At 43.4% G+C, this 17,480-nt stretch overlaps 1 protein-coding gene across 3 annotated transcripts in view; it reads right to left on the reverse strand.

Annotated features, from left to right (window-relative positions):
- The window catches only part of LOC106564812 (signal-induced proliferation-associated 1-like protein 2), a 118,403-nt gene that overhangs the window by 53,404 nt on the left and 47,519 nt on the right, over positions 1 to 17,480 (reverse strand). For all 3 annotated transcript variants that reach the window (XM_014131235.2, XM_014131236.2, XM_014131233.2), the window contains exons 2-5: positions 14,574 to 16,307; positions 8,494 to 8,621; positions 6,488 to 6,676; positions 523 to 697 (exon numbers count right to left, since the gene is read on the reverse strand). In XM_014131235.2, coding sequence (XP_013986710.1) covers positions 523 to 697; positions 6,488 to 6,676; positions 8,494 to 8,621; positions 14,574 to 16,041 — 1,960 coding nt within the window. In that variant the 5' untranslated portion in view covers positions 16,042 to 16,307. The remainder of the gene's footprint in view (positions 1 to 522; positions 698 to 6,487; positions 6,677 to 8,493; positions 8,622 to 14,573; positions 16,308 to 17,480) is intronic.

The following is a 17,480-nucleotide window of genomic DNA, read 5'->3' on the forward strand; positions in this document are numbered from 1 at the left end:
CGTTTAACACCCCTACTCTTACGATAAGTGCCATGGGATCTTTAGTGACCATAGAGAGTCAGGACACCCGTTTAACGTCCCATCCGAAAGACAGCACCCTAACACAGAGCAATGTCCCCAGTCACTGCCCTGTGATATAGACCAGAGGACAGGGTGCCTCCTACCGGCCCTCCAACACCACTTATGCGTATAATAAAAATCGTATTAAGTGTTCAAAAAAAAATCCTGGCCATGTAACGCCTCAAGCATTTTTCAGTGTACAGAGAGACATGGACTTTTTTCTGAATGTTTTTTTTGCAATCTACCACATTTTTTCAAACTTCCAAGTTTACTCCCATCAAAAGATATATAATTCAAAACTGAATTATTCTTCTTTTCAGTTGGTCTGTACAAGAGGATGTACAGTATGTGTCCAGCTGGGCCCTCATCCTCTAATTTATTGAACATTTATCAAGCATATGATACATTAAATGATAATAAAATATATAAAACAAATGTGTGTGTTGAGTCATGAACTCTTACTTTTGTTGTCCAGCTGGGCCCGGTACTTGGTGAAGCCCTTCAGCCTGACCCTCTGGCCCAGCAGCTCCATGAACTCCTCCAGGGCGGGGCTGGCGCTCTCATTGTTGTACATCTCCTCTTCGGTGCTCTGGCCCGCCTGGCAGTACATGATGCCCACCTTGTGCTGGAAGCTCAACTGGAATGACAAAGAACAATAGGGGTGGGGTTATGACATGCCAATGTCTGCCCAATATCTGTTTATGCTATGCTAATGTGTGGAAGAACCTGAGGTTATGACCTGCCTATGTCTACCTGAATGTCTGTTTATTATACGATAATAAATATATTTTTTTAATCTCAATTCAAATCTTATAAAAGGTAACTGGCATAACGCTTATGAAACATTTCTCCAAATGCTTGGGCTCATGACCAAATTATAGCAGGTGTTATTTTTCAAAAGACACGTTACTTCAGAGCAACACAGATGGGACATACAGTATTCAACGATGCATTCCTCCTTATCTACACTCTTGATTGAAATGCTCTGTAGCTCCAGAGACGGTTGCCGGTGCATGGTGTCAAATTAGACTGAAACGCCCCTGTAAGCACTCAGGGAGGGAAGGATATATCAAGCGGTGTACCAGCCCAGCGCATTTTATCTCCTGCTATCAACACCTATTACCTGACACCAGGTGCTGAGATTGTTCAGATGGCTAGCGCTAAGTGTGCTATCAGAGGAGTTGACGCACACAAAGAGGAAATAATTTGTGTGAGTGGCCCTCAGACCACACCTAACGGTTGGTCCTGAATAATTTATTAATCTTAGAAATGCTGTAGGATGAAACTGGGTTTTTTGTGTGTGGGGGAGGCTTGGAGGGGACGGGGGGGTGCGCGAGACCAGGATCAGCAGACCCTTGCGAAACTCAAAGAAGGACAGTGGGGGGGAGGTGCTCACTGCTCACAGCTAGGCAAGATGACGAGACGAGCGGTCAAAAGAAAAATGCATTAAATCGAGAAGTCTCAATTTGCTTGGCTGATCTCTTCCCATCTCTCCCAATGTCGTGGCAACACTGCAAGAATTCAGTGGGGGTTGAGGCTATATTGTTTTGGATAAGGGGAACGGAAGCTGTGCCGCCTTAGTAAATGATTCACACTTGAGGGGGATAGGGGAAGTACTGCTGGTAAAGCGAAGTTAGATTGCCATTGATGGTTGTCTTTACTACGTATCTCCACGGTTGCTTAACGAGTAGCTAACAATAATAGCATTCCAGTCCTACTTACAGTAGATATAACCGGCGAAAGCTCATGATATTATCACATCAATGAAATGTAACATAATTAAACTTAGTTGAATTAAAGAACATGGAATTAAACTTAATCAAATTGAGGAATAAGAGAGTTGACCCCTAGACATTCCTTGAGGTCAAAATTCCTCCTCCTCGCCTCTCACCAGCTTTGCTCCAATAGATTTACAAACCACCTGCCACGCTCCCCAAATGAAAGAGGCTTGTATGAAACTTGATCTCATCAATACTCTGATATTGCACCCTGATGCCATTTCTCCCCCTGCTGTTACTTGCTTTAGGGATTGATCTGTCTTGATGCACGTCTCTGGTTACCCAGAAATCCAAGTACATGGCAATACCGCTTATTGTTTTTCCCCTGTCCAGAGATGAGTGAATATTCCACCATACTGATACTAGATACCGGAGCCATGGTAGCATAGAAATATAATTACTAGAATGGGAGAAAACCCCTCAGACGGTGGCAATTGGATTTCTTTGCATGGTAGTCATAATTGGGAAAATAAATGTCATTAAATCTAGCCTCTGACTGAGTGGTGAGTTGCGTATTTGTACAATTTCCTGGTTTCCCACTGTGCCAGACATAGCCCGAAAGGCAGTATGCTGTGCTTGATTGATGATAAGGGCTCAAAAACAGCAAACTCCATATCTGGGATTTTGCTTAACACAGTAAAGCAAATCACAATCTGCAGTGTAATCCCTTGTTGTAAGCGGAAATACCTACTTGTGACAACAGTGATGTATAAGATATGTGATTGTGTTAAGATGTGTCATATTGTGCACTCAATTGCAATACCTTAGTCATTTACGGGTCACATTAAAAGCCCCAATGCAGTCAAAATCCTGTGTTTTATATGTATTTCCACACTATGGAGGCTGGAATAATACTGTGAAAATGATAATGCCCTTTTAGTGTAAGAGCTATGTGAAAAGATCGCCAGAAATGTCTGAAGGTTTTGGTGGGAAGGAGATTTGGCCTTCCTGGTTATATAACCAGGCGGTAAATTAGTTAATAGACCAACAAGAAAGTGAATCCCAAACCTCTGTGACAATAACATCTCGTTTTTAGTTTACCCCTCCCCACTCAGACAGTCCTAGCAAAAGTATTGTATGAAAACTTGCTCTTTGCTAAGAAACAATTTGTTTCTTTTAGACTTGTGGTCACCAACTGATCCGTCAATCTCCAAGGCATTCCTAGTCAACCACCAAACATTTCTGTAATTCTTTTTTTGGATTTGTTTGGTGCTGTCGGCGGTGTGCACTTGATTCAGCAGTCCTAGCACCGGAAAGGCAAATAGTGCCTATTTTGAATCATTTCATGTGTCTGAATGAAGAACTCCGCCCAACCGGTTGGCCCAGAGAACAAATTAAGCGCACCTATAGGCTTACCACTGGCCAATCAGATAGCTCAGATCACTGTGTCTGCACAGTTCCCTCGAGCCACAGACACTAAAAAGTCTAGAGCGCACAGCAAAGTTGATACTATGAGATTTCAAAACTTAAAATCATGACTGGAGACACTCAACGAATACTGCTGCTGTTTTATGTGTAAGTTCATGTTTAAGTTGTTATTCAACACTGTCAACACTTTTTTCACTTTGATAAGCCATCAAATGTGTTCTCCCTACTTCCACTCACGCTACAACCAGCACTGCAGCTGCAATAACGAGTTTAGCAAAGTGTTTCGATAAGCCTGCGTGGTTATTATTAGCGGCTTGTGTATATTTTATTTCATTTTCTCTGATCATAGGAGTAACAACATGAATTTCGCTATTAGCTGGAAGGCTGTGTCCCCTTTTCTCAGTGGGAGGGAGGGAGAGCGGAGAGACGGTGAGAGGCTGCCTCACCGCTAGCACTGATCCAAGAGTTTTTACACAGCACAATGTACTTTAAAAAAAATAATAAACTTGGTTGCATCGAAGCTCTCTCACTGCTGCCCCCTCCCTCCCTCCGACTGACCATCAGATGCAGGCCATCAGTACAGCGAAAGCTAATTACGCTCACTCAGCTGTGCCTCAAGTAATACAACAAGTTATCTATTACCAGTGTGATCATATACCAAGAACAACAACATTGGCAGGGCTATTCAAGCTTAGCCAAAATGCACATGATTCATTTAGCCTACTGCGCAAACAGGTTAAAGAAGGATTTGTAAGCCTGGAGACAATTGAGACATAGATTGTATGTGTGTGCCATTCAGAGGGTAAATGGGCAAGACAAAATAATGAAGTGCCTTTGAACAGGGTATGGTAGTAGGTGCCAGGCATACAGGTTTGTGTCAAGAACTGCAATGCTGCAAACTCCTGGGTTTTTCACGCTCAATAGTTTCCCGGGGGTGTATAATAATAAAAAAATATATAACATTTAGAAGATCCTTTTATCCAAAGCAAATTACAGCCACGCACGCGTCATTTTCTGGGGGGTATTGTTGGTCGGGTGAATTGAACCCATTATCCTGTCATTGCAAGCGCCATGCTCTACCATAAGCAATGTTACGATGCAGAGCAGGTTAGAATCTTTTGTTATGAACTGTGGCTTTATTATGAAACTCCATCAGTACTTCCATTAACTTTAGTGAGCTTAACTGCAACCATTAAGTCAATTGAACTGCCCTGAGATCAGCAGAAAGGTGACTCCAAGAAGAGGGAATTTGTTAGGATCAAAAGAAATGTAGAATTAGCAAAGCCCAGGTAAAAAGTTAGATGAAAACCCACCTCAGTCTTCTGCAAACCTAACCCTGGGGTAGAAATGTTATTTTTCAGCAGGTTAATTACACATGCCAAAAAACACACCAGAATGACACCAGAAAGGTTTGAATATTGCTGCCCACCAATGATTCCCAACCAAATTGACTATTTTGATAAAAACAATGGATAAATGTTGCCCTAAGAGTTGTGCAAAGGTCGAAGAACATTTTTCAAAATGATTCACAGCTGCAATGGCTGCCAAAGGTGCTTTCACCAAGTATATATACAGTTGAAGTTGGAACTTTACATACACCTTAGCCAAATACATTTAAAACTCAGTTTTTCATAATTCCTGACATTTAATCCTAGTAAATATTCTGTGTCTTAGGTCAGTTAGGATCACTACTTTATTTTAAGAATGTGAAATGTCATAATAATAGTAGAGAGAATGATTTATTTCAGATTTTATTTCTTTCATCACATTCCCAATGGGTCAGAAGTTTACATACACTCAATTAGTATTTGGTAGCATTGCCTTTAAATTGTTTAACTTGGGTCAAACATTTAATGTAGCCTTCCACAAGCTTCCCACAATAAGTTGGGTGAATTTTGGCCCATTCCTCCTGACAGAGCTGGTGTAACTGAGTCAGGTTTGTAGGCCTCCTTGCTCGCACACACTTTTTCAGTTCTGCCCACAAATTTTCTATAGGATTGAGGTCAGGGCTTTGTGATGGCCACTCAAATACCTTGACTTTGTTGTCCTTAAGCTATTTTGCTTTGGAAGTATGCTTGTGGTCATTGTTCATTTGGAAGACCCATTTGTGGCCAAGCTTTAACTTCCTGACTGATGTCTTGAGATGTTGCTTCAATATATCCACGTAATTTTCCTTCGTAATGATGCCATCTATTTTGTGAAGCGCACCAGTCCCTCCTGCAACAAAGCACCCCCTTTTTCCTCCAAACATGACGATAGTCATTATGGCCAAACAGTTCTATTTTTGTTTCATCAGACCAGAGGGCATTTCTCCAAAAAGTACCATCTTTGTCCCCATGTGCAGTTGCAAACCGTAGACTGGCTTTTTTATGGCGGTTTTGGAGCAGTGGCTTCTTCCTTGCTGAGCGGCCTTTCAGGTTATGTCGATATCGGACTCGTTTTACTGTGGATATAGATACTTTTTTACCGGTTTCCTCCAGCATCTTCACAATGTCCTTTGCTGTTATTCTGGGATTGATTTGCACTTTTCGCACCAAAGTATGTTCATCTCTAGGAGACAGAAAGCGTCTCCTTCCTGAGCGGTATGACAGCTGCGTGGTCCCATGGTGTTTATACTTACGTACTATTGTTTGTACAGATGAACGTGGTACCTTCAGGCATTTGGAAATTGCTCCCAAGGATGAACCAGACTTGTGGAGGACTATAATTTTTTTTTTTTAGGTCTTGGCTGATTTTTTATGATTTTCCCATGATGTCAAGCAAAGAGGCACTGAGTTTGAAGGTAGGCCTTGAAATACATCCTCAGGTACACCTCCAATTGACTCAAATGATGTCAATTAGCCTATCAGAAGCTTCTAAAGCCATGACATTTTCTGGAATTTTCCAAGCTGTTTAAAGGCACAGTCAACTTAGTGTATGTAAACGTCTGATCCACTGGAATTGTGATACAGTGAATTATAAGTGAAATAAATCTGTCTGTAAACAATTGTTAGAAAAATTACTTGTGTCATGCACAAAGTAGCTGTCCTAACTGACTTGTCAAAACTATAGTTTGTTATCAAGAAATGTGTGGAGTGGTTGAAAAACGAGTTTCAATGATTCCAACCTAAGTGTATGTAAACTTCCAACTTCAACTGTACGCACACACACACACACATATATTTTGAAAATGTGGAGTAGGTTGATACATTTAAAAAAAAAAAATTTTCAATCAGCACAATGTGAAGACTGTGCAAGAGGTGTGTAAACTTTCACTAGCGACTGTGTCTATGATCACTCACCCCCTGTTGGTCCAGCTTGAGGAGCTGCTCAGGGACCTTGGGCGAGCTGGTGGCCAGCCTGAGACACTGGATGTTCAGCTCTGGGACCACATACTCCAGCACCTCCTTCAGTGGTAGGCCCCTGGCCATGCCATGCTTGGCGGTGGAGGGCACGGCGTCTTCCAGGATGGCCCCTCGGAGAGTGGTGAGCTGGGGAGGACAGAGAGAGAGAGGCTGGAGGTTAGCTGGGGGTCTAGCCTTGACGGTTGAGTTGGATTTTGAGTAACAATTTACAAAACTTTCATGAATAAAGTTGCAAATAAGTTAGAAATTACTATTTGATTATTTGCAAAAGTTTAACCCCCTAGAGTGTCCATCAAAATCCGTCAGTTTAAGCTAGAGATGTGTTTTTTTGGTTGCATGGGCTGCATCTCAATCCACCACATCGCCTATGTCACCCTTCCACATCAGTGGAGAAAAGTGGCAGAGCTACAGCACTGTTTGTCAGACCAGGAGACATCCTGAAAATCGGTCTTCTCCGTCTGTAGCATCCGAACAGTTTGTCACGGGACTCGTCTAAAGTCGGTAACACTGATGTACCAACGTTTGTCTGTAGTGTCCAAACCATTTGGGCTACAAACTAATATGACCCCACTGTAGAAAGGGGAGACTTACACGAACAGGATGGTGTTCTCCATTTTGCTTTACAGTATTCACAAGTGTCACGGGACTCGTCTAACGGTAACCCAAACAAATGAATGAATGCAAGTATGGAGGTAGTTGTGCCAAATTAGTAAAAAAACTACAATATTTCCTGAGCTTTCTTATATCTCCTAGATAAAGGACATACACTTCAAAACCTTATTCCTTATGATACATTTTTTGTGTATTTTTTGCTATTTCTGAACGTGTAATTCAATGCGTTTCTATGGGCTACAGTAGTAAAAGGATGATCCATGGTATGACATTCTTAAAACAATTCCATATGTCAGCTTAGAATTCCCCAACGGCTTAGTCTTAAGAATTAAGCACTTCTAGGCATTACAATCATTACTATTCATAAGCTTTTAGTTACAACATTGAAAGTCATTCATAAAGTGTAAGCATTTATAAAGGCTCATTCGTGAAAGTTGTTATTAACAGTTTAAATTTTCTGCACCCATGTTTCAAGAGCAACATGATCCAAAAGAATGTTTGTAACACATTAAGTGAGTGGAATCATTGAAGTGTTTGGCTGTCTTAAGTAATGTAGCTATGATTTTGTTATTAAAGAAGAATTCAGTTTTTTTAATGGAAAATGCTTACAAATTATGAATAGAAAATAAAGTAAACTACATCAGGAAGAAAACATAAGAGACAAATTACTGTAATATATAAGAAACATGGGTGATATATGGAGTAGTAAACTAGGATACTAGTGAAGAGTGCCTCCCCAAAGAGCTTCAATTTCCCGCTGCACACAGTTAAACGTCTCTCTCCCAGTTCTCTGGATTAAGTTGCATAGGGAATTAGCTTTTAGTAAAACTAAATAGATTAGCTTTTAGCATTAGCGTGTCATAAAAAGTGCAACTACAAACTCCCCACTTACAGTATCTCATAGGAAAACTAACATATCGTGGGATCAAACTTTCCCCATTAACTTGCCGGATTAAAAGTTGTTTAATGTCCCATTGGTATGATAATACAAAATGTCTGCTTATCTAGTCCACTGTGCATCATCTCAGAAAAGTTGTACCTTTCGGTTATGTTACGATTATCTACAGAGTTGATATTTTGGGGGGGATTCTATGGAAGCACTTGGTTTAGTTTGAATTCAAATCTTGAGTTATTTTCTGTTTCACACCATTTGTGGTCTGATAACTAATTGATTATTCATTATGTATGACGGTATGACAACATTCTACCACTTCAGAATTCATTTTGCCTGCTGGTTAGCAATGTCAGAGTCCACAGTAAGAACCTGTGTATAGCATACATTTTAGGACACTCTCAGCCTTACGCGACATCTCCCCTTTTCGATTATTTACCTCGCTTGTCCGGAAGGTGACCCGGTAGTTGTACTGTGCTCCCTCCTTTCCCTCATCCAGCTTTTCCCGGCGGATACTGACCGCCACGGGGCCCAAGTTCTCATCCGTGCCAAAGTAGTTCTGGTGATCTGAGGGTAAATGGTAAACGACGGTGCAACACAAACGTTAGCTGCGGTTTGGATTATGATAACATAAGAAATCTTTATTTTCCATTAAATTCACATAAAATACAAATTTGGCTTTGGCACTCTGGCTTACAGGTCAAAGGTAAAAACAGACATGCAACAAACACAGTTCAGCTTAACATGATTTGCCTGATTGGACATTCCTTTGCATTCCTTAAACTCCATGAATAGGGCCTACACATCATAGATTATAACACTAGCAAAGCCAGAAAAGTAGATCAAATTCATCAAATACATGCTAACCCATAAAGATATGCCTAAACCTAGTGTATCAATAAATCAATGAGTAGACAGATACATTTCATGTAGTAATGATCCCTTTACTAATTAATTGACATGTAGGGTTGCAAAAGACATGTAACTACAGGCTCATTTCAATAAAACCTGCACGGACTGAAACCCGCACTGTCCGAAACTGAAACCTGCACTGCAGAAAAAACAGTCTTTGTAGTTCCATTAACTTCAGTACGGGTTTCATTAAATTCATCCCTAGGATGAAGTGTTTTTCTTCACTCCCTAGACCAGGGGTGTCAAAAGAATTTTTCCCCGGGGGCCACATTTGGACTTCAACGCGGTTCAGCGGGCCGCACCATTTCCTCGGTGTCAAAATTTACTCCTGACTCTCTAGCTTTAAATGATGTGGTTATTAGCGAGCTGGACACAGTCAAGAAACTGTATAAATGTAGGTCGATTAACATTTCTACACAGTTGTGATTTGGTTTTAGTCATGTTAAAGTACACATCTATATCTATTAGTGGATTCTGACATTTCAGCCAGGCCCGTTGCTGACAGGTAAAAATCAAACACACAGCCATGCAATCTCGCGTCTTGTGACGGCCGGCCGCCCAACAACCTGCCCACTTGACCCTATCCCCTCCTCTCTTCTCCAGACCATTTCCGTAGACCTTCTCCCCTACCTCACCTCGCTCATCAACTCATCCTTGACCGCTGGCTACGTCCCTTCCGTCTTCAAGAGAGCGAGAGTTGCACCCCTTCTGAAAAAACCTACACTCGATCCCTCCGATGTCAACAACTACAGACCAGTATCCCTTCTTTCTTTTCTCTCCAAAACTCTTGAACGTGCCGTCCTTGGCCAGCTCTCCTGCTATCTCTCTCAGAATGACCTTCTTGATCCTAATCAGTCAGGTTTCAAGACTGGGCATTCAACTGAGACTGCTCTTCTCTGTGTCACGGAGGCTCTCCGCACTGCTAAAGCTAACTCTCTCTCCTCTGCTCTCATCCTTCTAGACCTATCTGCTGCCTTTGATACTGTGAACCATCAGATCCTCCTCTCCACCCTCTCCGGGTTGGGCATCTCCGGCGCGGCCCACGCTTGGATTGCGTCCTACCTGACAGGTCGCTCCTACCAGGTGGCGTGGCGAGAATCTGTCTCCGCACCATGCGCTCTCACCACTGGTGTCCCCCAGGGCTCTGTTCTAGGCCCTCTCCTATTCTCGCTATACACCAAGTCACTTGGCTCTGTCATATCCTCACATGGTCTCTCCTATCATTGCTATGCAGACGACACACAATTAATCTTCTCCTTTCCCCCTTCTGATAACCAGGCGGCGAATCGCATCTCTGCATGTCTGTCAGACATATCAGTGTGGATGACGGATCACCACCTCAAGCTGAACCTCGGCAAGACGGAGCTGCTCTTCCTCCCGGGGAAGGACTGCCCGTTCCATGATCTCGCCATCACGGTTGACAACTCCCTTGTGTCCTCCTCCCAGAGTGCTAAGAACCTTGGCGTGATCCTGGACAACACCCTGTCGTTCTCCACTAACATCAAGGCGGTGACCCGATCCTGTAGGTTCATGCTCTACAACATTCGCAGAGTACGACCCTGCCTCACACAGGAAGCGGCGCAGGTCCTAATCCAGGCACTTGTCATCTCCCGTCTGGATTACTGCAACTCGCTGTTGGCTGGGCTCCCTGCCTGTGCCATTAAACCCCTACAACTCATCCAGAACGCCGCAGCCCGTCTGGTGTTCAACCTTCCCAAGTTCTCTCACGTCACCCCGCTCCTCCGCTCTCTCCACTGGCTTCCAGTTGAAGCTCGCATCCGCTACAAGACCATGGTGATTGCCTACGGAGCTGTGAAGGGAACGGCACCTCCATACCTTCAGGCTCTGATCAGGCCCTACACCCAAACAAGGGCACTGCGTTCATCCACCTCTGGCCTGCTGGCCCCCCTACCTCTGAGGAAGCACAGTTCCCGCTCAGCCCAGTCAAAACTGTTCGCTGCTCTGGCACCCCAATGGTGGAACAAGCTCCCTCACGACGCCAGGACAGCGGAGTCAATCACCACCTTCCGGAGACACCTGAAACCCCACCTCTTTAAGGAATACCTAGGATAGGATAAAGTAATCCTTCTACCCCCCCCTTAAAAGATTTAGATGCACTATTGTAAAGTGGTTGTTCCACTGGATATCATAAGGTGAATGCACCAATTTGTAAGTCGCTCTGGATAAGACCGTCTGCTAAATGACTTAAATGTAAATGTAAATGTAAATCTCTATAAACAAGCTTTGGCAGTAGAAATGCCTTACTAAAGAGCTCAGTGACTTTCAACGTGGTACCGTCATAGGATGTCACCTTTCCAAAAGTCAGTTCGTCAAATTTCTGCCCTGCTAGAGCTGCCCCGGTCAACTGTAATTGCTGTTATTGTGAAGTGAAAACGTCTAGGAGCAAGAACGGCTCAGCCGTGAAGTGGTAGGCCACACATGCTCACAATGAATTGGAACGCCGACTGCGAGCCAGACCTAATCGCCTAACATCAGTGGCTGACCTCACTAATGCTCGTGGCTGAAGGGAAGCAAGTCCCTGCAGCAATGTTCCAACATCTAGTGGAAAGCCTTCCAAAAAGAGTGGAGGCAGTTGTAGCAGAAAATGGGGGACCAACTCCATATTAATGCACATGATTTCAGAATGAGATGAGCAGGTGTCCACATACTTTTGATCAGTTTATATGGAGTTTGTTGTCCCACAAAAACAAAAATCCCAAGAGCTTCAATGGTCTATATTATTTATTTTTTATACAGTGCATTCGGAAAGTATTCAGACCCCTTGACTTCCTCCACATTTTGTTACTTTACAGCCTTACTCTAAAATGTATTAAATAAAAAATGTCCTCAATCTACACACAATAGATCATAATGACAAAGCGAAAACAGGTTTATAGAAAATATGGGCAAAACTATTAAAAATAAACAGAACCTTTTGCTACAAGATTCAAAATTGAGCTCAGGTGCATGCTGTTTCCATTGATCATCCTTGACATGTTTCGACAACTTGATTGGAGTCCACCTGTGGTGAATTCAATTGACTGGACATCATTTGGAAAGGCACACGTCTATATAAGGTCCCACCATTGACAGTGCAGATCAGAGTAAAAAACAAGCCATGCGTTCGAAGGAATTGGCCGTAAAGCTCCGAGACAGGATTATGTCGAGGCACAGATCGAGGGAAGGGTATCAAAACATTTCTGCAGAATTGAAGGTCCCCAAGAACACATTGGCCTCCATCATTCTTAAATAGAAGAAGTTTGGAACCACCAAGACTCTTCCTAGAGCTGGCCACCCGGCCAAACTGAGCAATCAGGGGAGAAGGGCCTTGCTCAGGGAGGTGACCAAGAACCTGATGGTCACTGACAGAGCTCCAGAATTCCTCTGTGGAGATGGGAGAACCTTCCAGAAGGACGGAGCAAAGGAACGGAGCAAAGTACAGAGAGATCCTTGATGAAAACCTGCTCCAAAGCGCTCAGGACCTCAGACTGGGGCGAAGGTTCACCTTCCAACAGGACACGACCCGAAGAACACATCCAAAATAATGCAGGAGAGGCTTCGGGACAAGTCTCTGAATGTCCATGAGTGGCCCAACCAGAGCCCGGACTTGAAACCAAGATAAAATCTCTGGAGCGACCAGAAAATAGCTGTGCAGCGACGCTCCCCATCCAACCTGACGAGCTTGAGAGGATCTGCAGCGAAGAATGGGAGAAACTTCCCAAATACAGGTGTGCCAAGCTTGTAGCGTCATACCCAAGAAAACGTGATGCTGTAATCCCTGCCAAAGGTGCTTCAACAAAGTACTGAGTAAAGGGTCTGAATATTCATGTAAATGTTCAGTTTTTATATATATATTTTTATAAATTAATCATTATGGGGTAGTGTGTGTAGATTTATGAGGGGGGAAAAAACTATGTAATCAATTTTAGAATATGGCTGTAACTTTAAAAAATGTGGAAAAAGTCGAGGGGTCTGAATAATTTCCAAATGCACTGTAAATGATTTATTTACTACTCAAACCACCTGAGAAGGGATTTGGTGCAGATCGGTTGAGGGGGATCGATGAGACAGCCCTGGGTGATAAAGGCCTTCTGCTACAGGCTGAGCTGGGGCTGGTTGACAGCTCTGACGACCCATAGCCAACTGGATTTTATAGACCCTTTAAAGGGACATTTCAGTGAAATTACATAATTATAGATTTGTATTACCTTGAAAGAAGTTTATGGACTAGGAGAGATGAACTAGCAGACAAAGCTAAAGTGTGGATTGTATTCTCGCCTTGCCCATATCGTTCTTAAAGAAATATCAGAATTTTTTATTTCACTGAACTCTCCCTTTAAAAAGACCCTTGGATCCTACCCTAGAGTCATTTCAGCAAGCCATGACATCCACCATCTCAGATTGTTCTGAAATCTTATCTGTAGCATAGAAACAGTTAAGATAGTCTATAAAATGTTTCAGGAATGCCTTTTTTTTTATATCTCTAAGATAGCTAATTAATTGCACCCAAATTGCTCATTTTAATTGATAGGATACACATAATATTCAATAAAGTGCATTTGAAAAGTATTCAGACTCCTTGACTTTTTCCAAATTTTGTCATTGTAAATAAGAATTTGTTCTTAACCGACTTTCCTAGTGAAATAAAGATACAAAAATGACAAATAAATAATCTGTCTGCATTTCAAAAATTCTCCCAAAACTTCCAGTTTCCATCATAGCTGTCGTGATTACACACACACAAACACAAATGACTTTACTCGCATAAAAACTGTGGATGGAAATGAGGAGTATAATGACAACAAGATGTCTGTATCATGTACGGCTCACAGATCATAAGGTCTTACAGGAGGCATGTAAAGATCTAAAAAGGGCCTGAAATAGACACTTTCATCATGATTTATGATCTTTTCATGATTGTGATACAAAAGTAAAATGCATGTCAAACATTCTTCCTCCCAATGAAGTTTCTATGTGAGGATTGCCAGAACAATCTGAGATACCAAAAATATTTTCCACCTACGCAGGTGTGGAATCGCCCATCTTCAAGTTTAGTTCAAGTCTGTAAAATGGCTGAAAAAAAGCTATTAGCAACATCTTGGGTATTTTGTATTTTCAACCTATGGATACTGACAAATGTAGAGGGAAAAACTCATGCGCTGCATTGCGGCGGTGACTCAAGCGTGACTAGCTTCAAGAGTTGTTCACCTTATGTCAGTGCGTGACATTGCCTAAGGGACATCTAATTGCCATGGAAGTCACAGTCAACTAACAAGCTATATTTATGCAGTCCAAAATGCAAAGTGGAAAATTGCAGATTTTACATGTATCCTGCTATCTCAGGTATCATGTTGATGTCTACTCCAGTAAACTATTTCCTCATTCAATGAGCAGGTCATAGATATTCAGCAACACTCAAATTTAGCTACATATGGCTTGATTCTATGGCGTGTCTGCTAACGTTATGCATTTGTAAACACTGCAAAGCACATTGTAAATTATCTTGAAAAACTGAAAAGCCCCATCTGGCTCTTTCTTTAAGTTGCTAGAGTACTTTATAGTAAGGAAACAATTTAGTAATAGGTAAGTAGTCAATGCCTCTCTTACCTTTATTGTAAAAGTACTTGTGGTAGTAGTAGGCCCCCTGATCAATGTGTTCGATTATGTAGCGCTTGTACATGTCCCTGTGGAAGGCCTGGCTCTCCCTTGACACCTCGAGCACCGACACCCCTGCGTTGGTGCACCGGGTGCTGAGCGATGATTCCACAGAGTAGCCTTGTCCTCCACCCCCATAGCTAGGAGCATAGTCTCCGCTCCCATAGCTGGCGCTGCTGGCTTTGCTCAGGGCCACCTTTCTCTCGCCCTCGCCACCAGTCTCGTTACGGAAGTACGGGCAGCTGAGCACCAGGGTATTGCTCTTCCCATCCCCCTCATCTGCGTCCATGCTGGCCTTGTGACCCAGCTCCTCGCAGCTGCCTACGGGCGAATCACAGATGGGAATTGGCGTGGCGCTGTCTCCCAGCCCAGAAGCCGGGGCCTGGCACTGAGAGGCGGCCGATGCCCCAGTGGTAGTGTTCTTCCTGCGACCCAGGTCGGCGCGGTTGGCCACCGCCTCGCTGATGTTGAAGAGGACGCTCTGCACGTCGTAGTGGGCAAAGCACTTCTGGAAGCTCAGGGGCCTTCCGAAGCGCCCTCCGTCCTCCTGGTCCAGGTACTCGCCCTCGCTCTTCACGTTCCGCAGCCTCCGGAAGATGGAGGTGTCAGCCTTCTCCGCCTTCATGCGTTGGATGAAGGACTTCTCCCGCTCACGGCTGTAAAGCAGGGAGCTGTCCACGTAGTCGTAGCCCGGGATGCAGACAATGTCGCCTCGCGCAATCTGGGCGGCCGTCTGTAGGCTGGGCGACAGGGTGGTGTTGAGACGCATCAGCTCCGGGAAACTCTGGGGAGGAGGCGCGCTGGGTTGGTCCGAGCGGTCCTCCATGTGGTAGCCCCTCAGGGTGCCCACAAAACCTTCGCTGGCGCCGGACAGACCCTGCTTGTCGAGAGATGATGTGCTCCCATACTCACGGCGCAAGGTGGCCCCAGTGTTGGGGTTGATGGTGGTGTGATCCAAGTCCTCAGCACCGATGTCGCTAATGGTGACCTCACTGTTGCTCCTCTTGATCCCGGGGAAGCCCTTCATGGGGGAGTGGCTCAGGAGGTCGCACAGTGGATACTTGGTTTCTGGGAACTCGGTACTGAGCAACTCCTGGCTCTTTTGGAGGATGACCTCTGTGCTAAGTTTTGACGGTCCCTTCTGGAAGGTCGGCACCAGGCTGTCATAGCGTGGCGGAGGCTGTGACTCCCAGCCATCCTTTCGCTGGGGCCAGTCCGACACCCTCGCCCGGACACCCATCTTGGGCATGGCTGGCGTTCCTTGCACGTTGGCGTTTGGAGGTCCCATGGGCCCCTTTAACGCTTGGAGTTTCTTGTTGAACGGGTTGTCCGACTGCATGAAATAATTGGAGCCCTTTGGTTTACCACCTACTCCAGCAAGATTCGCTATGTCCTCAGTCCAGAGGCTAGGCACATTCATATCCTGTGTACAGGCACCTTACAGTCCCAAATTTCATGACTGATTTCCAATACAAGCCATTTGTTCTGGAAACTGCTACCATGTAGTATTAGACAAAAACCCAAATCTGGGGTTTCACTTCGCCAGGTCCATAATCCATAGAAAAGGATTAGATTGACAGATCTGCTTGGGTCTCTGAAGGACAGCGCAGCATAGAAGGTGAAGATCCTTTCCTGGTCCACATCAAGCCAATAACAGCCACATGGTGATCCTTTGTGGATTCAGATCTTAAAGTGAGAAACAAAACATGGTTAATTTCATAAAAATTATAACATCAAAATAAAAACAGGCCTAAAATTGCATTTCACCTTCAATTTGTGCAAAGGCCTAAACATAATGAACATCAATCGCTATTTCATTGCTATTTCGGTTAAATCAATCGGATCGAAGGCCTACAAACAATGTCCATGTACCAAAACTAGAACAAAAAGACATTTGTATTGCTTTGATAGGGTTTTTGGCAGCTTTTAACACACTGGGAATGGTGTGGCTGAAAGATGAAAGGCCTTTTCAAGTTCAACGGCTCATTTGCAATAATTCAGAATTAATTATTTCATGTCTCTAGGTGCTGCGAGCTACATGCCTGTAAATGGCCCACAACCTTGTTGAATTTGAAAGATTTAGCGCAGTTATCTGATCTGTATTAATGTAACATGACAAACCGTCTATGCAACAACAAAAACAATCATGCAGACAGCGAACACTTCTTAAACTCACAATGAATGCCTTCCAGGTCTTAGAGAGGAGTAACAATGTCGTGCGAATCATCCCCTCTCTCTCAAAGTCAACTATTTATCACACTGCCTCTGGACAGTGGAGTCATTTATAATTTTAAAGTTGAGGAGGGCAGGATTTCAGAAAACAGCAGAAAACAGCCAACTGAACCAGTATGTAGTTAGTCATCTTGGAATGTGATTAACCGTGTGAACATGTGACCAACATTTCAACCTTCCTGATAAGTACTGTATGCATTTCAAAGTCATACTAATAAGAACTGTGACAGCATTACTGTGGAATTGCCCTTATTAAAAATGTTAAAAAGAGTGGGTGTGTTGATGTTAAGGTAGTTACATTATTCAGAGGATTTATTTCAAAATAGGCTACAATGTTCTTGAACAAGGAGAAATGTATATTCATACCTGATTTGAATATCCATAATTCACCATTTCCTGTAGTAAACGTCGACAAATTTAACACCAGGGGGTATTTTCATATTTTTTTATTTAAACTTTTTATAACTAGTCAAGTCAATTAAGAACAATTTCTTATTTACAATGACGGCCTAACAAAAGGCCTCCTGCGGGGGCTGGGATTAATAAATTAGGACAAAACACACATCACGATAGGAGAGACAACACAACACTACCTAAAGAGAGACCTATGACAACAACATAGCATGG

This window comes from Salmo salar, chromosome ssa12 (assembly GCF_905237065.1).
Source record: "Salmo salar chromosome ssa12, Ssal_v3.1, whole genome shotgun sequence".
In the NCBI taxonomy this organism is placed as follows: domain Eukaryota; kingdom Metazoa; phylum Chordata; class Actinopteri; order Salmoniformes; family Salmonidae; genus Salmo; species Salmo salar.